The 24,070-nt window shown below is 41.9% G+C and overlaps 1 protein-coding gene across 1 annotated transcript in view; it reads left to right on the plus strand.

Moving 5' to 3' along the window:
* The first annotated feature begins 18,579 nt into the window (after positions 1-18,579).
* Positions 18,580-24,070, plus strand: part of SLC5A2 (solute carrier family 5 member 2) — a 520,185-nt gene continuing 514,694 nt past the window's right edge. Inside the window, exon 1 of the mRNA XM_053694827.1 lies at positions 18,580-18,678. Coding sequence (XP_053550802.1) covers positions 18,583-18,678 — 96 coding nt within the window. The 5' untranslated portion in view covers positions 18,580-18,582. The remainder of the gene's footprint in view (positions 18,679-24,070) is intronic.

A 24,070-nucleotide genomic window follows, 5' to 3' on the forward strand; every position in this document is an offset into this window, starting at 1 on the left:
GATAATATCAAAGTACCATTCATAACAACACAAACAAATAGATGATAATATCAAAGTACCCTTCATAACAACACAAACAAATAGATGATAATATCAAAGTACCATTCATAACAACACAAACAAATAGATGATAATATCAAAGTACCATTCATAACAACACAAACAAATAGATGATAATATCAAAGTACCATTCATAACAACACAAACAAATAGATGATAATATCAAAGTACCATTCATAACAACACAAACAAATAGATGATAATATCAAAGTACCATTCATAACAACACAAACAAATAGATAATAATATCAAAGTACCTTTCATCACAACATTCATCACAACACAAACAAATAGATGATAATATCAAAGTACCATTCATAACAACACAAACAAATAGATGATAATATCAAAGTACCATTCATAACAACACAAACAAATAGATGATAATATCAAAGTACCATTCATAACAACACAAACAAATAGATGATAATATCAAAGTACCATTCATAACAACACAAACAAATAGATGATTATATCAAAGTACCATTCATAACAACACAAACAAATAGATGATAATATCAAAGTACCATTCATAACAACACAAACAAATAGATGATAATATCAAAGTACCATTCATCACAACATTCATAACAACACAAACAAATAGATGATAATATCAAAGTACCTTTCATCACAACATTCATCACAACACAAACAAATAGATGATAATATCAAAGTACCATTCATCACAACACAAACAAATAGATGATATCAAAGTACCATTCATCACAACATTCATAACAACACAAACAAATAGATGATAATATCAAAGTACCATTCTTCACAACACAAACAAATAGATGATAATATCAAAGTACCATTCATAACAACACAAACAAATAGATGATAATATCAAAGTACCATTCATAACAACACAAACAAATAGATGATAATATCAAAGTACCATTCATAACAACACAAACAAATAGATGATAATATCAAAGTACCATTCATCACAACACAAACAAATAGATGATAATATCAAAGTACCATTCATAACAACACAAACAAATAGATGATAATATCAAAGTACCATTCATAACAACACAAACAAATAGATGATAATATCAAAGTACCATTCATAACAACACAAACAAATAGATGATAATATCAAAGTACCATTCATAACAACACAAACAAATAGATGATAATATCAAAGTACCATTCATAACAACACAAACAAATAGATGATAATATCAAAGTACCATTCATAACAACACAAACAAATAGATGATAATATCAAAGTACCATTCATCACAACACAAACAAATAGATGATAATATCAAAGTACCATTCATAACAACACAAACAAATAGATGATAATATCAAAGTACCATTCATAACAACACAAATAAATAGATGATAATATCAAAGTACCATTCATAACAACACAAACAAATAGATGATAATATCAAAGTACCATTCATAACAACACAAACAAATAGATGATAATATCAAAGTACCATTCATAACAACACAAATAAATAGATGATAATATCAAAGTACCATTCATAACAACACAAACAAATAGATGATAATATCAAAGTACCATTCATAACAACACAAACAAATAGATGATAATATCAAAGTAACATTCATCACAACATTCATAACAACACAAACAAATAGATGATAATATCAAAGTACCATTCATCACAACATTCATAACAACACAAACAAATAGATGATAATATCAAAGCACCATTCATCACAACACAAACAAATAGATGATAATATCAAAGCACCATTCATCACAACACAAACAAATAGATGATAATATCAAAGTACCATTCATCACAACACAAACAAATAGATGATAATATCAAAGTACCATTCATAACAACACAAACAAATAGATGATAATATCAAAGTACCATTCATAACAACACAAACAAATAGATGATAATATCAAAGTACCATTCATCACAACACAAACAAATAGATGATAATATCAAAGTACCATTCATCACAACACAAACAAATAGATGATAATATCAAAGTACCATTCATAACAACACAAATAAATAGATGATAATATCAAAGTACCTTTCATCACAACATTCATCACAACACAAACAAATAGATGATAATATCAAAGTACCATTCATCACAACACAAACAAATAGATGATAATATCAAAGTACCATTCATCACAACATTCATAACAACACAAACAAATAGATGATAATATCAAAGTACCATTCTTCACAACACAAACAAATAGATGATAATATCAAAGTACCATTCATCACAACACAAACAAATAGATGATAATATCAAAGTACCATTCATCACAACATTCATCACAACACAAACAAATAGATGATAATATCAAAGTACCATTCATCACAACATTCATAACAACACAAACAAATAGATGATAATATCAAAGTACCATTCATCACAACACAAACAAATAGATGATAATATCAAAGTACCATTCATCACAACATTCATAACAACACAAACAAATAGATAATATCAAAGTAACATTCATAACAACACAAACAAATAGATGATAATATCAAAGTACCATTCATAACAACACAAACAAATAGATGATAATATCAAATTAACATTCAACACAAACAAATAGATGATAATATCAAAGTACCATTCATAACAACATTCATTACAACACAAACAAATAGATGATAATATCAAAGTACCATTCATAACAACATTCATCACAACACAAACAAATAGACGATAATATCAAAGTACCATTCATAACAACATTCATTACAACACAAACAAATAGATGATAATATCAAAGTACCATTCGTCACAACATTCATAACAACACAAACAAATAGATGATAATATCCCCAGTGGCTGGAAGTATGTATGGGAGAGGAGCTTGTTACCCCCTCTCCCCAGCGGCATATTAACGCACCAGGGTGAGACAGTAAGCCCCACAACCGCGCAGATGGGACCGTGGTCTCTGCACTTACAGCACAGGGGGTAGGGACAGTCGTTCCTGTCCCCCAGCAACAGGGCTGTTTAGCCAAAGGAGAGACATTCGGTCTCCCCCCACAGCAGCATGGTGCTTTATCCAAAGGGGAGACAGTCGGTCTCCCCCTCCAGCAACCAGGCTCCCACCAGGCTACTTCCGTGGTAGTGCTGGCACCAGGGCAGAGTACAGCTGGTCTCTGCCTACCTCACAACCCACCAATTCAGCGTACCAGTCCCCCACACAGCCATGGTGAGGCACCTGGACATGGACAATTTTCTCCTCTACCCAGGTGTAGTGACCATTTATTGTGGGTGGGCTGTACTGATGATTGTGTTTTGTGGGTGGGTTGCTGGACTAACCAGGGCACTGACCGGCAGGAGGTCAGATACCCTGTTAGTCTGTTTGGAAAAGGGGAGAGATGTGACGAGACCAATCTCGCCACTGTGCATTGGAGGAGCCTGGTTGCCCGCCTGCTGCCTTTAGACTATGGCCCCATGTTGAGATGCTTACTTTTCCCCTACAAAGACACGAAAGCCGGGTCATTCAGTACTTGCCCAATTTGAACAGTGATACTCCAGATAGCTATGCCATGTAACCGATTTGTATAACGAAAGACTATGTGAAAGACTTTGGCTCCATGGCAATTGAACTGTATTTCTCTGCCTGTGATAATTGTATCAACCATTGTGTAAAGTAATTGTATCAACCATTGTGTAAGGTAATTGCATCAACCATTGTGTAAGGTAATTGCATCAACCATTGTGTAAGGTAATGGTATCCCAGGCAGAGGGGAGGATTTTGTAACCCATTGTGTAAGGTAATTGTATCACAGGCACAGGGGGGGAGGATTTTGTGTGGGAGGGTCTGAGAGTATTGTATGTGTTTATTGGTTGTTTTACAAAACCCTGTGGGTGGTACTAATGTGTAAGAATGTGTATATAAGAACAATAAACCCACAGCTCTGGCTGTTCACTGTTTTACCCTCAAGACGGAGCTTGGTCTCGTGTTTGGGGGGAAGTGCTACTTTAAATTATTCTTTTGCCTGTTCCTGGAGAGAAGGATTTTGTGTATTTTCCCTGTTCGGTGTATTAACTGGCTTCGTGTGTTACTATTCCTGTATTAAGGGCATCTTTCATCTGGTATTAACCCTCGATATCCGGGCTATACCGTAACATATATCTACCCTAGCTAAGCGTACAACTATTCCTATTGAGGACAGTTGCGCTTTCAAAGACCCTATGGATAAAAAATTGGAGGGTCTGCTAAAGAAGCTGTTTATTCATCAAGGTTTCCTTTTTACAACCAACAGCCTGCATTGTACCAGTAATCACTGTGGCGGCCTTCTGGTTTGATGCCTTAGAAGAGTCTCTTAAGGTTGAGACTCCTTTAGAGGATATTTTAGATAGAATTAAAGCCCTTAAACTGGCTAATTCTTTTATTACAGATGACGCCTTTCAGATTGCCAAATTGGAGGCTAAGAATGCTGGTTTTGCCATTTTAGCGCGTATAGCGTTATGGTTAAAATCCTGGTCTGCTGATGTATCATCTAAATCTAAGCTTTTGGCTATTCCTTTCAAGGGCAAAACCTTATTCGGGCCTGACTTGAAAGAGATAATTTCTGACATTACGGGAGGTAAGGGTCATCTCCTAAGAATAAAAATAAATTGTTTAAAACGTTTTAATAGTAAATGTTGTCAAACTTCTTATAAAAAACTGACCTGTAAACAGTTAAGTATATATATTAAATTCTAAAAGATATATAAGAAGCGCTCACAAGGGCTAAAGACAATTTAAATTTATTAATTACAAATTCAACTTCAATAAAAATAAAATAAAACTTCAGAGTGCGCACTCTTACAAGACAATTTAAACTAAACGTAACAACAATTCAAAAAACTTTATCTTAAGCCAACTTTTCTTTTCTTATGTGCAAAAGGTGCTGTTAGCAGATATTGGTGATAAAACAAACTTTCCCAAGTCTCTTGTTTATTTCTAGGCAAGATTTATATAACAAAGGTGGGGAGATCGATTTAGCTCCTTAAGTTCAATTAGATTCAAATCCAATAGCCAATCAGGTCTCTCTGTTTACGTTATTTGGTATTTTCAAATCTTAACCGTTTTACCGGTGATTGTATCCAGGCTATTTTAAAACCAAAGTTCTTTAGTCTCTTTAAGATACTAGTTACTTTTAATGTTGCAGTTCTTTGTGTAAAAAAGTATCTATTTTGGCTTCACACAGTTATTTTTAGCGGTGTAACAGATACGGCTTACCGTGATTTTTCTACCGCTGATCTTCACTTGTAAGAACAAGAAGAAATCCCCGCCCTCCGATGACAACGGACAGTCAGCCTCTATTGCCTCCAGGCTAAAGGGAATCCTCTCCTTTGCTTATAGATGCGGGTTCTTGATTTTCACACCCGATATTTACTTGCGGTCTCCTTAGCAAGTTTCCTTGCGGTCTCCTTAGCAAGTTTGCAAAGCTTTTATGGAAGCTGTCAGATCCTTGGAAATCAATCCTTTATATCCAAATCAGACTTCTACGGTTGTGTGTCTGATTCTGTGTATCCTTTGTGTCCTATCATCAACGCGTTTCCGCTCACAATGAGCCTTTTTCAAGATGATATCCTCAGGTGTAATCCACCTTCTTATAGCCTTCTTAATTATCTGCTTGACCATTTCTTAAAGGGATTTTTTGTATCCTCTTACTAAACTAATATATAAAAATGTCTACAATCAAATGTATAAAAATTATATAAAATTGTCCATCTTATAAAAATTTTTTTCATTTTGTTAATGGATATATATATATATATAAACACACAATTGATTTATAAAATGAAAATGAATAATAAACACTTTTCAAAGATTTGGTTTTTTTAATTATTTCTCAACCTCATAGAGAAGATATTGTGAACGACTAACAAATGACTCTTAAACTAACAGGATAGGACTCAGGATAGGACTTCCAAACTGAGGGGTAAACAAAATAATTTTCATTCCTTTCGGAATTTCAAAGGAGTCCCCTCTTCTTCCTCTTCTTCTGCCAAGCAAGATGGGAGTTTTGCTCAGGCCAAGGCCATCTGGAGACCCAACCAGGCTTGGAACAACGGTAAGCAACCCAAGAAGCCCGCTGCTGCTACCAAGACAGCATGAAAGGGCGGCCCCCGATCCGGGACCGGATCTAGTGGGGGGCAGACTTTCTCTCTTTGCCCAGGCTTGGGTAAGAGATGTGCAGGATCCTTGGACACAGGATATCGTGTCCTGAGGATATCAGCTGGAATTCAATATATATATATATATATATATATATATATATGTATATATATATATATATATAATATATGATATCCTCCGATAAATCTAGATCAAGAGACCAGAGACTCTCTTCTTTGGTGGTTGTTGCTGGATCATCTGTCCCAAGGGACGTGTTTCTGCAGTCACTCGTGGGTGATAGTGACAACAGACGCCAGCCTACTGGGCTGGGGTGCAGTCTGGAATTCCCTGAAGGCTCAGGGTGTATGGACTCAAGGGGAGTCTCTACTTCCAATCAATATTCTGGAATTGAGAGCAATATTCAATGCGCTTCAGGCATGGCCTCAGTTGGCTTCGGCCAAATTAATCAGATTCCAGTCGGACAACATCACGACTGTGGCTTACATCAATCATCAGGGGGGAACGAGAAGTTCCTTAGCGATGACAGAAGTATCCAAAATAATTTGATGGGCGGAGACCCACTCTTGTTATCTGTCAGCAATCTACATCCCAGGAGTGGACAACTGGGAAGCGTACTATTAAAGTCGCCAGGCTTTTCATCCGGGGGAGTGGGAACTCCATCCAGAGGTATTTGCCTCACTGATTCTCCGATGGGGCAGACCGGAATTGTATCTGATGGCGTCTCGACAGAATGCCAATCTCCTAAGATACGGATCCAGGTCGAGGGATCCTCAGGCCGAACTAGTAGATGCCTTGGCAGTGCCTTGGTCGTTCAACCTAGCTTATGTGTTTCCACCGTTTCCTCTCCTTCCCCGGGTGATTGCTCGGATCAAACAGGAGAGAGCTACAGTAATTCTAATCGCGCCTGCATGGCCACGCAGGACTTGGTATGCAGATCTAGTGGACATGTCCTCTCTACCTCCGTGGAAACTCCCAGTGACACAGGACCTTCTCATTCAAGGTCCTTTCCAACATCCAAATCTAATTTCTCTGCAACTGACTGCTTGGAGATTGAATGCTTGATTTTATCTAAGCGGGGATTTTCTGATGCGGTCATTGATACTTTGATTCAGGCACGTAAGTTTGTCACTAGAAAGATCTATCATAAGATATGGTGTAAATATCTTTTTTGGTGTGAATCCAAGGGCTACTCATGGAGTAAGGTTAGGATTCCCAAGATTCTGTCTTTTCTCCAAGAAGGATTGGAGAAAGGGTTATCAGCGAGTTCCTTAAAGGGACAGATCTCTGCTTTGTCAATTTTACTACACAAACGTTTGGCAGCTGTTCCAGACGTTCAGTCTTTTTGTCAGGCTTTAACCAGAATTAAGCCTGTGTTTAGACCAATTGCTCCATCCTGGAGTTTGAATTTAGTTCTTAATGTTCTTCAAGGGGTTCCGTTTGAACCTATGCATTCCATAGATATTAAGCTGTTATCTTGGAAAGTTTTGTTTTTGGTTGCTATTTCTTCTGCTCGTAGAGTTTCTGAGCTTTCAGCATTACAATGTGATTCACCTTATCTTATCTTCCATTCTGATAAGGTGGTTTTACGTACCAAACCTGGTTTCCTTCCTAAGGTTGTTTCTAATAAGAATATTAATCAGGAAGTCGTTGTTCCTTCATTATGTCCTAATCCTTCTTCTAAGAAGGAGCGTAAGTTGCATAACCTGGACGTGGTCCGTGCCTTGAAGTTTTACTTGCAGGCGACTAAAGATTTTCATCAATCATCTTCATTATTCATTGTTTATTCTGGACAGCGTAGGGGTCAGAAAGCTACGGCTACCTCTCTTTCTTTTTGGCTGAAGAGTATCATCCGTCTGGCATATGAGACTGCTGGACAGCAGCCTCCTGAAAGAATTACGGCTCATTCTACTAGGGCTGTGGCTTTCTCATGGGCATTTAAAAATGATGCTTCTGTTGAACAGATTTGCAAGACTGCAACTTGGTCGTCTCTTCATACTTTTTCCAAATTTTACAAATTTGATACTTTTGCTTCTTCTGAGGCTGGTTTTGGGAGAAAGGTTCTTCAAGCAGTGGTGCCTTCCATTTAGGTTCCTGTCTTGTCCCTCCCTTTCATGCGTGTCCTATAGCTTTGGTATTGGTTTCCCACAAGTAAGGATGAAATCCGTGGACTCGTCATATCTTTGTAAAAGAAAAGGAAATTTATGCTTACCTGATAAATTTATTTATTTTACGATATGACGAGTCCATGGCCCACCCTGTCATTTTTTAGACAGGTATATATTTATTTTGATTAAACTTCAGTCACCTCTGCACCTTTAGCTTTTCCTTTCTCTTCCTAACTTCGGTCGAATGACTGGATTGGGAGGGAAGGGAGGAGCTATATACACAGCTCTGCTGTGGTGCTCTTTGCCTCCTCCTGCTGACCAGGAGGGGATATCCCATAAGTAAGGATGAAATCTGTGGACTCGTCATATCGTAAAAGAAATACATTTATCAGGTAAGCATAAATTTCCTTTTCAAAACATTGGCACTTGGTTAAAATTGATCCACTTATTGGAAAAAAAAGTTAGTTTAAAACCAAATTTCCTATAAAAGAAAGCAAAGAATTTGAAAAACATTTTATCACCAAGCGAATATAAAACAAAAACTGAGAGAGTTGATATAAGTCTAATGGCAATGGAAAAATAGATGGCGCTGGTCTGTGGAGTAATATTTCTCTAAATGATGAAGAGAAAAAGGGCTTGAAATGCAGAAGGATATCAAAAAATATAAGTGCAGTATACTCACTCCATATATTGTAGGAGTTCGGCTGTAGTAAGATGTATTTCTAGGCAAAGGAAATCTTCAGAACAAGTGTCCAAGATGGATCCTGAGTGGATGAGTGGATCTATAACTGAATGGAAACTCAAATTGACCAAAGATTGTCTAATGTGTAAAGACAAACAAAGTAGTAACTTACTCCATATAAAGGAGAATCCGGCTTGCCACAGCAGAGAAAATACCAAACGTCTTCCAGATGTATTAAAAGGTATATTTATTTAGCTCAACGCGTTTCAACTTGCAACAAGTCTTTCTCAAGAGCAGAGTAAAATTTGATAAAAGCAAATAATGGTTTATTTTCAAGTGTTAATTTCTCACTTTGTATTGTATATTATATTCCATTTTTCCTTTTTATATAAGTCTAAGAGGGGAAAGAATAACAGGATTCTACCCATGTCATATGTGCAAATCCTGCACACATAGCAGTAAGATCAAAATGGTAAAATCCACACAAAAAAAGGAGATTTTGAAAATTAGAGAAATCATTAGATGTTATTTACATCCTACAATGTAGTTGTGGTTTTCAATATTTAGGACAAACTAGTCGCAAATTATGAGAAAGGATAAGAGAGCACAGGTGTATTGAATTGGGAAAAGATGACACAAGACTATATAAACATTTTACAGATATACATAATAGCAACCCAAAAGAAGTGTCCTTTTGGGGAATTACAAAACTATCCAAAGATAGTAGAGGGGGGGATATGGAAATGAAACTACTTCGAAATGAAGAGTTGATCTATAAATTTGGAACTTTGTTCCCTAAGGGATTGAATAGTGAATTAAATCTTAATTCTATCATTTGAATTTATTTAGTCACATTATTTCTCTTGTAAGATGTATCGAGTCCACGGATTCATCCTTACTTGTGGGATATTCTCCTTCCCTACAGGAAGTGGCAAAGAGAGCACCCACAGCAGAGCTGTCTATATAGCTCCTCCCTTAGCTCCACCCCTCAGTCATTCTCTTTGCCTACTCTAAGTACTAGGAAGGGCAGAGCGAGTGTGGTGACAAAAATGTTAGTTTTTTATTTTTCAAGCAAAAGTTTGTTATTTTAAATGGTACCGGTGTGTACTATTTACTCTCTGGCAGAAAAGGGATGAAGATTTCTGCAAGGAGGATGATGATCTTAGCACTTTGTAACTAAGATCCACTGCTGTTCTCACAAGGGCTGAAGAGTACAGGAAAACTTCAGTTGGGGAAACGGTTTGCATGCTAAGCTGCATATGAGGTATGTTCAGTCTATATTTTTCTAGACAGACTGTGTTAATTCTAGAAAAGGCTGGCAATATCCCCATGAGGGAAGGGTAAGCTGTATTCAGACACTTGGATAGGAATTTCAGCTTGCATGAGGGCTCATTAGTTACTGGTAACACTGTTAGAAAAAAACATTTTTGTTTATTCAGTAAATTGTGCAATTATAAGGTTTTTTTGAAGGGACTAAAGGGGTCATTGTGGCTTGTTTTTGGGTTTTTTAACCCACATGGTTAATTAAGAGAAACTGGTGTTTTTCTGGTAGGCCTCAAAACATCGAGTGAGGTGGGAGGGGCCTATTTTTTAACCTCAGTTGCGCAGTTTCTTTTCCTCAGAGGCATCTAACTGCTTCTCCAGAGGTTCCTGCTGTGTTTGAGGGCTGTAAAAGAAGTTTTTTTCGCCACAAATCGTTCTGAAGGGCAGGTAGGAGCCACAGCAGATCTGTGGCAAGGTGCTAAAAGTCCTTTTTACCGGTTTTGACGTTTTTTCAATCCGGTTTTGCCATTAAGGGGTTAATTGTTTATTTGCATAGCTGTGCAAAGTTACTAAGGCTTTATGATGCAACTGTAAAAATTTCGTTAAGTTTACTGCTTTTTTACACTGTTTTGCAGAATTTGTGGAGCTTTTTTCTCTTAAAGGCACAGTACCGTTTTAATTCTAAGTGTTATTTATTTTGATTACAGTGTTTTCCAAGCTTGCTTGTTACATTACTAGCCTGTTTAACATGTCTGACACCAAGGAAAATCCTTGTCCAATATGTTTGGAAGCCATTGTGGAACCCCCTCTTAGAATGTGTCCCAATTGTACTGATATGTCTATAAACTATAAAGAACATATATTAGCACTTAAAAATAGAGCAATAGATGATTCTCAGTCAGAAGTAAATGAGGGTTCGCCATCTAGCCCTCCCCAAGTGTCACAAACCGTAACGCCCGCACAAGTGACGCCAAGTACCTCTAGTGCGTCAAATTCTTTTACTTTACAAGACATGGCCACAGTTATGAATACAACCCTCACAGAGGTTTTATCTAAACTGCCTGGTTTACAAGGAAAGCGGGACAGCTCTGGGTTTAGGAAAAATGCTGAGCCGTCTGACGCTTTAGTAGCCATATCTGATATGCCCTCACAATGCTCTGAAGTAAGGGTGAGGGATTTGTTATCTGAGGGAGAAATTTCTGATTCAGGAAAGACACTTCCTCAGACAGATTCTGATATGACGGCCTTTAAATTTAAGCTTGAACACCTCCGCTTATTGCTCAAGGAGGTATTAGCGACTCTAGATGATTGTGACCCTATAGTGGTTCCAGAGAAATTGTGTAAAATGGATAAATACTTAGAGGTTCCTGTTTACACTGATGTTTTTCCAGTCCCTAAGAGAATTGTGAATATTATTACTAAGGAGTGGGATAGAACAGGTATTCCGTTTACTCCCCCTCCTGTTTTTAAGAAAATGTTTCCCATATCTGACACCATGCGGGACTCGTGGCAGACAGTTCCTAAGGTGGAGGGAGCTATTTCTACTCTGTCTAAGCGTACAACTATACCTATCAAAGACAGTTGTGCTTTCAAAGATCCTATGGATAAAAAATTAGAGGGTCTCCTGAAGAAAATTTTTGTTCATCAGGGTTTTTCTCTCCAACCTATTGCGTGCATTGTTCCTGTAACTACTGCAGCTGCTTTCTGGTTTGAGGCTCTAGAAGAGGCTCTTCAGATGGAGACTCCATTAGAGGAGATTATGGACAGAATTAAGGCCCTTAAGTTGGCTAATTCTTTTATTAAAGATGCTGCATTTCAACTGGCTAAATTAGCGGCAAAGAATTCAGGTTTTGCCATTTTAGCACGCAGGGCGTTATGGCTTAAGTCCTGGTCTGCTGATGTGTTATCTAAATCTAAACTTTTGAACATCCCTTTCAAAGGAAAGACCCTATTCGGGCCTGAACTGAAAGAGATTATTTCAGACATCACTGGAGGGAAAGGTCATGCCCTCCCTCAGGATAGATCAAATAAGATGAGGACCAAACAAAATAATTTTCGTTCCTTTCGGAACTTTAAGAGTGGTCCCGCTTCAGCTTCCTCTGCTGCAAAGCAAGAGGGGAATTTTGCCCAACCCAAGTCAGTCTGGAGACCTAACCAGGTTTGGAACAAGGGTAAACAGGCCAAGAAGCCTGCAGCTGCCTCTAAGACAGCATGAAGGGGTAGCCCCTGATCCGGGACCGGATCTAGTAGGGGGCAGACTCTCTCTCTTCGCTCAGGCTTGGCAAGAGATGTTCACGATCCCATGGCTTTAGAAATTGTGTCCCCGGGATATCTTCTGGAATTCAAAGACTCCCTTCCAAGGGGGAGTTTTCACATTTCTCGATTGTCTGTAAACCAGACAAAGAGAGAGGCGTTCTTACACTGTGTAGAAGACCTACATACCATGGGGGTGATCCGCCCAGTCCCAAAAGAGGAACAGGGGCTAGGGTTTTACTCAAACCTGTTTGTGGTTCCCAAAAAAGAGGGAACTTTCAGACCAATCTTGGATCTCAAAATTCTAAACAAGTTCCTCAAAGTTCTATCATTCAAGATGGAGACTATTCTGACTATTCTACCACTGATCCAGGAGGGTCAATATATGACTACCGTGGACTTAAAGGATGCGTATCTACACATCCCTATTCACAGAGATCATCATCAATTTCTCAGATTCACCTTTCTAAACAGGCATTACCAGTTTGTGGCCCTTCCCTTCGGGTTGGCCACGGCCCCCAGAATTTTCACAAAGGTGCTAGGGTCCCTTCTAGCGGTTCTACGACCACAGGGCATAGCAGTGGCGCCTTATCTAGATGACATCTTAATTCAGGCGTCGACTTTCCAGCTAGCCAAGTCTCACACGGACATCGTGTTGGCTTTTCTGGGATCTCACGGGTGGAAGGTGAACATAAAAAAGAGTTCTCTTTTCCCTCTTACAAGAGTTTCCTTTCTAGGGACTCTGATAGATTCGGTAGAAATTAAAATATTTCTGACGGAGGTCAGAAAATAAAAACTCTTAACCACTTGCCGAGCTCTTCATTCCATTCCTCGGCCATCAGTGGCTCAGTGTATGGAGGTAATCAGACTCATGGTAGCGGCAATGGACATAGTTCATTTTGCCCGCCTACACCTCAGACCACTGCAACTATGCATGCTCAAACAGTGGAATGGGGATTATGCAGATTTATCTCCTCAACTGCATCTGGACCAGGAGACCAGAGATTCTCTTCTCTGGTGGTTGTCTCAGGACCACCTGTCTCAGAGAATGTACTTCCGCAGGCCAGAGTGGCTCATTGTAACGAAAGATGCCAGCCTGCTAGGCTGGGGTGCAGTCTGGAACTCCCTGAAAGCACAGGGCTTATGGTCTCAGGGTGAATCTCTTTTTCCGATAAACATTCTAGAACTGAGAACGATATTCAATGCGCTTCAGGCGTGGCCTCAGCTTGCTGCGGCCAAATTCATCAGGTTTCAGTCGGACAACATCACGACTGTAGCTTATATCAATCATCAAGGAGGAACAAGGAGTTCTCTAGCGATGATGGAGGTAACCAAAATAATCCGATGGGCAGAGGATCACTCTTGCCATCTCTCAGCAATCCACATCCCAGGAGTAGAAAACTGGGAGGCGGATTTCCTAAGTTGTCAGACTTTTCATCCGGGGGAGTGGGAACTCCATCCGGAGGTATTTTCCCAGCTGATTCAGCTATGGGGCACACCAGAATTGGATCTGATGGCGTCTCGTCAGAATGCCAAACTTCCTCGTTACGGGTCCAGGTCCCGGGATCCCAAGGCGGTATTGATAGATGCTCTAGCAGTGCCTTGGTCCTTCAATCTGGCCTATGTATTTCCACCGTTTCCTCTCCTCCCACGTCTGGTTGCCAGAATCAAGCAGGAGAGAGTTTCGGTGATTCTGATAGCACCTGCGTGGCCATGCAGGACTTGGTATGCAGACCTAGTGGACATGTCCTCGGTTCCGCCGTGGACTCTGCTAATGAGGCGGGACCTTCTAATCCAAGGTCCGTTCATGCATCCAAATCTAATTTCTCTGCGTCTGACTGCTTGGAGATTGAACGCCTGATTCTATCAAAGCGTGGTTTCTTTGAGTCGGTCATTGATACCCTGATTCAGGCTAGAAAGCCTGTCACCAGGAAGATCTATCATAAGATTTGGCGCAAATATCTTTATTGGTGTGAATCCAAAGGTTACTCGTGGAGTAAGATTAGGATTCCTAGAATATTGTCTTTTCTCCAAGAAGGTTTGGAGAAGGGATTATCAGCTAATTCCCTAAAAGGGCAAATATCTGCTTTGTCTATTCTACTACACAAACGTCTGGCAGATGTCCCAGATATTCAAGCATTTAGTCAGGCTTTGGTCAGAATTAAGCCTGTATTTAAGCCTGTTGCTCCGCCTTGGAGCCTAAAATTAGTCCTTAAAGTTCTTCAAGGGGTTCCGTTTAAACCTATGCATTCCATAGATATTAAGCTTCTATCTTGGAAAGTTTTGTTTTTAGTAGCTATCTCTTTGGCTCGAAGAGTTTCTGAGCTATCTGCTTTACAATGTGATTCCCCTTACCTTGTTTTCTATGCAGATAAGGTGGTTTTGCGTACCAAACCTGGGTTTCTTCCTAAGGTTGCTTCTAATAAGAATATCAATCAAGAGATTGTTGTTCCTTCTCTGTGTCCTAATCCTTCATCAAAGAAGGAACGTCTGTTACACAATCTTGATGTGGTTCGTGCTTTAAAGTTCTACTTACAAGCAACTAAAGATTTCCGTCAAACATCTTCATTGTTTGTTGTTTATCCTGGTAAACGGAGAGGTCAAATGGCTACGGCTACCTCTCTTTCCTTTTGGCTGAAAAGCATCATCCGTTTGGCCTATGAGACTGCTGGACAGCAGCCTCCTGAAAGAATTACTGCTCATTCTACTAGAGCTGTGGCTTCCACATGGGCTTTTAAAAATGAGGCTTCTGTTGAACAGATTTGTAAGGCGGCGACTTGGTCTTCGCTTCATACTTTTTCCAAATTTTACAAATTCGATACTTTTGCTTCTTCGGAGGCTATTTTTGGGAGAAAGGTTCTATAAGCAGTGGTGCCTTCCGTTTAAGGTCCCTGTCTTGTCCCTCCCTTCATCCGTGTCCTAAAGCCTTGGTATTGGTATCCCACAAGTAAGGATGAATCCGTGGACTCGATACATCTTACAAGAGAAAACATAATTTATGCTTACCGGATAAATTTATTTCTCTTGTGATGTATCGAGTCCACGGCCCGCCCTGTTTTTTAAGACAGGCATATATATATTTATTTTAAAACTTTCAGTCACCACTGGACCCTATAGTTTCTCCTTTTTCTTCCTAGCCTTCGGTCGAATGACTGGGGGATGGAGCTAAGGGAGGAGCTATATAGACAGCTCTGCTGTGGGTGCTCTCTTTGCCACTTCCTGTAGGGAAGGAGAATATCCCACAAGTAAGGATGAATCCGTGGACTCGATACATCACAAGAGAAATACATTTCTTAGGTAAGCATAAATTATGTTTTTATTATGCACTTTTAAAATTAAACATTTATAATATAACACATAATGATATTTGGATCATTTATTATAATTAAACTTGAGATATTGGTGATTTAAGCACGCCATAAATTTTCACATATATTATTCACCAATTAATTATTTTAGGTTTACACTAAAGATATAGTTATAACTTATATTCACATTTTTCATGTTTTATGTATTAACTATTAATTATTATTATTTCCAATTTACAATACAACTAATATCTAGAGATATCAGACTAGCACTAGAATAATGATTTAACTTATCGCTACCCCCGTAAAAATGGTATAGGTTTTACATTTGAAATGGTCTTTATATATTTTCATATTTCTTTATTCACATAACTTTTAGAAATATCAATAGTTTTTTTATTATTGGTGCGTCGATATGAATGAATTTGTTTAGGGAATAGTATGATCAGATTGTGAATGTTTATAACAACTTTTAGCATATTTTAGAACTGATACAAAATAAGGCATCTAAGAGGTTAATTATAATGGGCAGTACCAGAACAGGTATAAAAGGAGGTTCTATGGACCAGATTAGCCATCTTGATAAAGGCTTCACAGCCGAAACGCGTAGATTGCTAAATCTGACCAGTGAGGAAAACGTTTTTGTTCTAACCATCGCATATGGTCAAAGAGTGACCAATAAGGATTGCAAAAGCGAAGGGTGATATATACAATCATTGCCCGCATCACCTACAGGAAAAATATTGCCTCATTTCGAATGTGGAATCTTTGAGCACTCAAGGAATTTGAATTGGTCACTTCTCACCACATAGGAGAGCTAATAGCTCTGTGATTGGTCAATGACAGGTCACATGATCCGTGACGTTTTCCTCTGAAGGAGCAACGGATGATATTTCAAACACAGAACCGCATCGAAGGCATTACTAACTGTAAGTACTAGTAGCGGTTTAAGAGACTTGTTGCAAACTGCATTCAGTACTATTGAATAACGGAACAAGTGCTGCCAAAAAATAACCTCAGACTGGAAACACCTTATATTTTAAAACCAGAGCAATATAAAGGATAGCCATTAACAGACCGCATAATATATATTTGGGACACTGGCCAGTCAACATTGTTTAAGAGACATTGTTGCTAACATTTAAAGTTGGCCGTCATCCTCGCAGTAAATATTTAATTGACGTTGCAAATATTTACAGATAAATAAGAAGGGTCTGTATGTGACACACACCTATAGACATACACACCCTAAGTGACACACACCTGCAGACATACACACCCTTCATGACACACACCTATAGACATATGCATCCTACATGACACATACCTATAGACATACACACCCTACATGACACACACCTACAGACATACACACCCTTCATGACACACACCTACAGACATATACACTCTTCATGACACACACCTACAGACATATACACTCTTCATGACACACACCTACAGACATATACACCCTTCATGACACACACCTACAGACATACACACCCTTCATGACACACACCTACAGACATACACACCCTTCATGACACACACCTACAGACATACACACCCTTCATGACACACACCTACAGACATACACACCCTTCATGACACACACCTACAGACATACACACCCTACATGACACACACCTACAGACATACACACACTACATGACACACACCTACAGACATACACACCCTACATGACACACACCTATAGAAATACACACCCTACATGACACATACTTATAGACATACACACCCTACATGACACACCTACAGACATACACACCCTACATGACACACACCTATAGAAATACACACCCTACATGACACACACCTATATAAATACACACCCTACATGACACACACCTATAGACATACGCACCCTACATGACACACACCTACAGACATATGCACCCTACATGACACACACCTATAGACATACGCACCCTACATGACACGCCTACAGACATACACACTCTACATGACACACACCTATAGACACACACACCTACAGAAATACACACCCTACATGACACACACCTACAGACATACACACCCTACATGACACACACCTATAGACATACACACCCTACATGACACACCTACAGACATACTCAACCTACATGACACACACCTACAGACATACACACCTTACATGACACACATCTGCAGACATACACACCCTACATGACATACACCTATAGGCATACGCACCCTACATGACACACACCTATAGGCATACGCACCCTACATGACACACACCTATAGACATGCGCACCCTACATGACACACATCTATAGACATACACACCCTACATGACACACACCTACAGACATATGCACCCTACATGGCACACACCTATAGACATACAGACATACACACCTTACATGACACACACCTGCAGACATACACACCCTACATGACATACACCGATAGGCATACTCACTCTACATGACACACACCTATAGACATGCACACCTATAGACACACACCCTACATGACACACACCCTACATGACACACCCTTTAGACACACACACCCTACATGACGCACACATACAGACATACACACCCTACATGACGCACACCTATATACATACCAACCCTACATGACACACACCTACAGACATACACACCCTACAAATCACACACCTTCACATGCACCCCACATGAACCACACACAAAACATGCATATCCCACATTTGTCCCCTATTATATCTTCACTCACAACATGTTTGCAAATAATCAATAAAATATGAAATTGCAATAGGTGGTGACGATGCCGGAGTATCTGAAAAAGCGCTTCGGTGGCCAGAGAATCCAGCTTTATCTGACGGTGCTATCTCTGGCAATGTATATCTTCACAAAGATCTCTGTGAGTACATGTGTTCGTACGGTGACTTATGTTGTTGTGAGACACCAGTGCATGGGTAATTAAGAATAAGACTTAACATAAAATCATGGTATGTACCATATGAAGCAGTATGTAGTAGAATGAGAGGGTATGTACCATATGAAGCAGTATGTAGTAGAATGAACGTGTATGTACCATATGAAGCAGTATGTAGTAGAATGAACGTGTATGTACCATATTAAGCAGTATGTAGTAGAATGAGCATGTATATATAATATGAAGCAGTATGTAGTAGAATGAGCGGGTATGTACCATATGAAGCAGTATGTAGTAGAATGAGCATGTATGTACCATATGAAGCAGTATGTAGTAGAATGAGCGGGTATGTACCATATGAAGCAGTATGTAGTAGAATGAGCAGGTATGTACCATATGAGGCAGTATGTAGTAGAATGAGCGGGTATGTACCATATGAAGCAGTATGTAGTAGAATGAGCAGTGTGACAGACTTCCCGCTACCCCGACTGGGTAGCCCCGCCAACCGGGTCCTTCCTCTGCCTGGAACAAGTGGCTATGTAGCCCAGGAAAGTGATTTCAATGTAGCCCAGGAAAGTGATTCTAGCTGGAGCCCACCTAAATAACTAGACAGATTAGCATTCAGGTGAAAATAAGAACTGCTTTATTGCACAGAAAACACAGCTTTTATATATTTCCAACACATGGGGGTATAACAAATATTATACAATGAGACAAACATCAGACAATGGTTAGTTAAACAGATGCTAATTACATCCTGACTTACAAAAGGACAATGGATGACTCACACAATTAACAGAAAAACACTACACACTTAGACTAGATAACAACAGGGGGAAGGTTATAGGGGGTAGGGGTTTAACCCTTGCAGCCTGGTATCCGTGACATCTCCCCCCTCCAGTTCGGCAGACCCGGCTAGACCCTTAACGGGTTGGCCTGGGGATGTCCAAAGAGTTTATGCCACTTCAGTCCACCGGGAAAGTCTGTCAGCATTCCCATTGCTCTTTCCCGGTCGGTACTGGATGTCAAAGTTAAATGGCTGCAGGGCTAGGCTCCACCTCAACAGTCTCCTGTTGTCCCCGGAAACCTGGTTGAGCCATACTAGGGGGTTGTGGTCAGTAAGGACGGTGAAGGGTCTCCCATATAGGTAGGGATGCAACTTCTTCAAAGCCCATACCAGCGCCAGACACTCCTTCTCAATCTCTGCGTAGCCTACTTCTCGGGGTAGCAGTTTGCGACTGATGTAGGCAACGGGGTGGTCCTGTCCTTTCTCGTCCGCCTGGCTTAGTATGGCCCCCAACCCGAACATGGAGGCATCTGTGTGGACAGAAAAACGTTTGGCTGGGTTAGGAGCGGCAAGTACTGGGGCAGAGATTAAGGCAGACTTAAGACTCTGGAACACTTTTTCACACTCTGTGGACCACAGGACCTGTCGGGGAAGTCGTTTACTGGTCAGGTCAGTCAGGAATTTGGCGAGGGTGCTGTAATTAGGGACAAACCTCCGGTAGTAGCCTGCAGTACCCAGAAAGGCAAGGACTTGGGTTTTGGTCCTGGGGTGGGCCAGTTAGCCACTGCCTCGACTTTGGCCGGCTCGGGTCGCTGCTTACCGCAGCTGACTCGGTGGCCTATGTACTGAACTTCCCCAATGGTACACTTATCTGGCTTCAAGGTGAGGCCGGCAGCTCGAAGACGATCTAAGACGACGATTAGGTGGACCAGATGGTCCTCCCAGGCCTCGCTATAGATGGCAATGTCATCCAGGTATGCACAGGCATAGTCCTGGAGGCCATCCAACAGGCGGTCTACCATTCTTTGGAAAGTTGCTGGGGCATTCTTCATTCCAAACGGCATGACCTTAAACTGGTATAAGACGAAGGGAGTGATGAAGGCAGACTTGGGGACGGACTTAGGGTCGAGGGGGATTTGCCAATTACCCTTGCATAGGTCGAGGGTGGTCAGGAAGTGGCCCCAAGCTATTCGATCCAACAGGTCATCTACTCGGGGCATGGGATAGGTGTCAGTGGTGGTTCTGTCGTTGAGTCTACAGTAGTCAACACAGAACCGGGTAGTTCCGTTTTTCTTGGGTACTAACACTACCGGGGAGGCCCACGGACTGTTGGACGGTTCAATACCACGAGGTCCAACATTCCCCGGAGCTCCCGGTGCATACTGTCCCTGACGGCCTCTGGGACCCTATAGGTGGCCTGTCACAGGGGGGTCTGTCCCGGGGTCTCCACCCGGTGGATGGCTGTGGTGGTAAACCCAGGGACAGTAGAGAACATGTCACTTCTTTGTTCCAAGAGTCACCGGACCGGCCTTTTCTGTCCGGGCTCTAACCTATTGTCTAGGGATATGTCATCCACCCCCTGGGGGGTGTCAGTAGGTCCGGGAAGCTCCGGCATTGGAAGACTTTCAGAGTCCTCCACTGCCGGCGCACAGATAGCGGCCATATCTCTGGGTCTCTCTATGTATGCCTTTAACATGTTCACATGAAAGGTCTGACGGATCCTTTCATCTGAACACTTCGCTACCAGGTATGTGGTGTTGTTCAGTTGTTCCACAACCCGGTAAGGTCCTTGCCAAGAGGCCTGTAAGTTGTCGGTTTTGACAGGCTTCAGAGAGCGAGGCCCTTCTGTTCCACGATCAGGGTTCGGGTACGGGCATTGCGATCGTACCATTGCTTCTGCCTGTGCTGAGAAGCTTGAAGGTTCTCGCATACCTGGGCAGCTAGGTCCTTCAGCCGGTCTCTGAGCTGGAGTACGTACTCCACAACAGAGTGCTCTTCCCCCCGGTGTCTCCCTCCCAGTGGGCTCGTACCAAATCTAGCGGGCCCCTAACCTTTCGACCATATAGAAGTTCAAAGGGGGAAAACCGGTGGATTCCTGAGGCACCTCTCAATATGCAAAGAGGAGGTGCAGCAGGAATCTCTCCCAGTCCTTGTGAGTGGCCGAGAACGTCCAAAGCAGTTGCTTTAGGGTTCCGTTAAACCTCTCACACAGCCCATTCATCTGGGGATGGTAAGGGGCGCTGTGCAGGGGTTTAATCCCGCACAACTCCCAGAGTTGTTGAGTGATTTCCGCAGTGAACTGCGTTCCCTGATCGGAAACCACTTCCCGAGGGAAGCCTACCCTGGTGAATATCTGGAGCATCGCATCTGCTATGGTCTCCGCCGTGATATTGGCCAAGGGGATTGCCTCGGGTATCGGGTGGCGTAGTCCACCACTATAAGGATGTATTTCTTCCCTGAGGGGCTGGGCCAAGCTAATGGCCCCACAATGTCTAGTGCCACTCTGCTGAAGGGTTCCTCAATAATGGGCAGGGGATGGAGGGGGGCTTTCGTATGGTCACCCATCTTTCCTACCTTCTTGCAAACCTCACAGGATTTACAGTATTCCTTAATATCGGCTGTAATGCCTGGCCAGAAGAAGGTTTGAGTCAAGCGGTGGTGGGTCCTTTGCTTTCCTAAGTGGCCGGCTAAGGGGATGTCATGCCCTATGTTCAGTAGGTTGGACCGAAACTTCTTTGGTGCGACCAGCTGGAGTTTGGGCACCGGTCCTTTTCTCCTCTTGGAGATCCGTTACAGGAGCTCTCCCTCCCACTAGAATCGTTAGTCTCCGGGGCCCTGGGGGTCAGCACCTTCTCGGTCTCAGTAAGGGGCTAGGGTCGGGTCACTCAAGGTTTCTTTGGCAAAGTCAGAGGGGGTTGCCAAGGAGGGGGTGTCAATAAGTTCGGGGTTAGTGGGGACGGGCAGTCGGGGAAAGGGAGGTGTCGGGTGGTAGGTCTTATCTGGGTCCCCAGAGTTGGTGAGTTGGCTGGGCATCTGGCCTGCTGGCGGGTATCAAACAGAGACAGATGCGCCACATGGCCCAATATTGTAGTTTCCAAATGTATGTAGATTTTATTATATAGTTGAACTCACATGTATTGAAGCACCTCAATTGGTGCAAATGACACAGTCTGGGATCTATAACAGTCACCCAGCAGACCGGCCTCTCGAGTTGTTCAGGGTCTGTGTAAAATAGAAAACACAAAAAAGCCTATATGGCCTAGTATTGTATGACTAGAGTGATTCCACACCAGATAGTAGTATAAGATTTTGAACTCACATTTGGTGAAGCATCCCCAATGATGCTATAGAGATAGGCTGGGATTAATTCAGTCACCCAACAGACTTAGCTCGTGGCATACAGCATGCAATAGTCCTCTCAGTGGTCTTTAGGTCAGTGATATCCTCAGATAAAAACCAGTTCATAGGCAGCAAGTGTTTTTAGTAAAAGTTAAAATCACTTTAATAAAATAATAATAAATTGCGACGCGTTTCTCAGTCTCAGACTGTTTCCTCAGGCATAATACCCTGCTGGCGGGTAGTCACTGGGCAGGTATCTGGAGAGGCATCCCCCACATAGGCGGACACAAGGTGGCCAAGGTAGTTTCGCAACAGGACCTCGGCAGGGATGTGGTGCATAACCCCCACTTCTACATTGCGGGAGTCAGTTTTCCAGTTCAAATGGACCCAGGCTGTAGGAATCCTGAGGACCTCACCTCCCGCTACCCCCACAGCAAGGGTGCACCCAGTGCAGCCGGAGGGGGGGGAACGAAGTGAGGTTGGATCAAAGAAATGGTGGCCCCCGTATCTCTCATTCCTTGAGCCGCCTACCTGTTGAACCAACTTGCCGGTGTTGTTGTCGGTTGTCTTGATCCATTGAGTCGACATGGTGCAAGACACCCACTTCTTCTCCTGTCCACTCAGCATAGGGGTCGGAGCTCGCTGTATGGGCACTATGGGCAGCGGCCTGATAGGTGTGGTCTTGAGGAGACCCCAACGAGGTTGAGGCAGAGTTCCTTGGCAACTGGGCTGGGGGGTTTTGTTGTCTGGCGGGGCAGTCCCGTATAACATGTCCAGGGTGTCCACACCCATAGCACCCCCGGAGATGGCTGCTCCCGGCCGGGTAAACAGGGGGCTGCCGGTCTGTGGCTACCAAAAGAACGTTGGGGTTCGAGCTGGGGCTGGAACGGAGTGGGTTGCTGGCCAGGGGTCTGTGGCTGCCTGGCGCCGGGCATCCACATACCGATCGGCCAGGGTGGCAGCTTGGTCAGCTGTTCCTGGTCCCTTGTCTTTTACCCAGTCCCTTATCTCTGCTGGGGTGCGGTTGTAGAACTGCTCCAGGAGGATGAGTTGAACAGCTTCGTCTAGGGTGGTGATGTGGCACCCAGTAACCCAGGAGTTCAAGGATCTAGCTAAGCGGTGGGCAAACTCGGTATACGGCTGCTCCTCTTGTCTTTGAGTCCCCTGAAGTTTAGCCGGTGAGCCTCCGGGGTGAGTCCATACCGAGCAAGGATGTGCTCCTTCACCCGGTCATAGTTGCCTTGATCTTCT

Source organism: Bombina bombina, chromosome 11 (assembly GCF_027579735.1).
Source record: "Bombina bombina isolate aBomBom1 chromosome 11, aBomBom1.pri, whole genome shotgun sequence".
Taxonomy (NCBI): domain Eukaryota; kingdom Metazoa; phylum Chordata; class Amphibia; order Anura; family Bombinatoridae; genus Bombina; species Bombina bombina.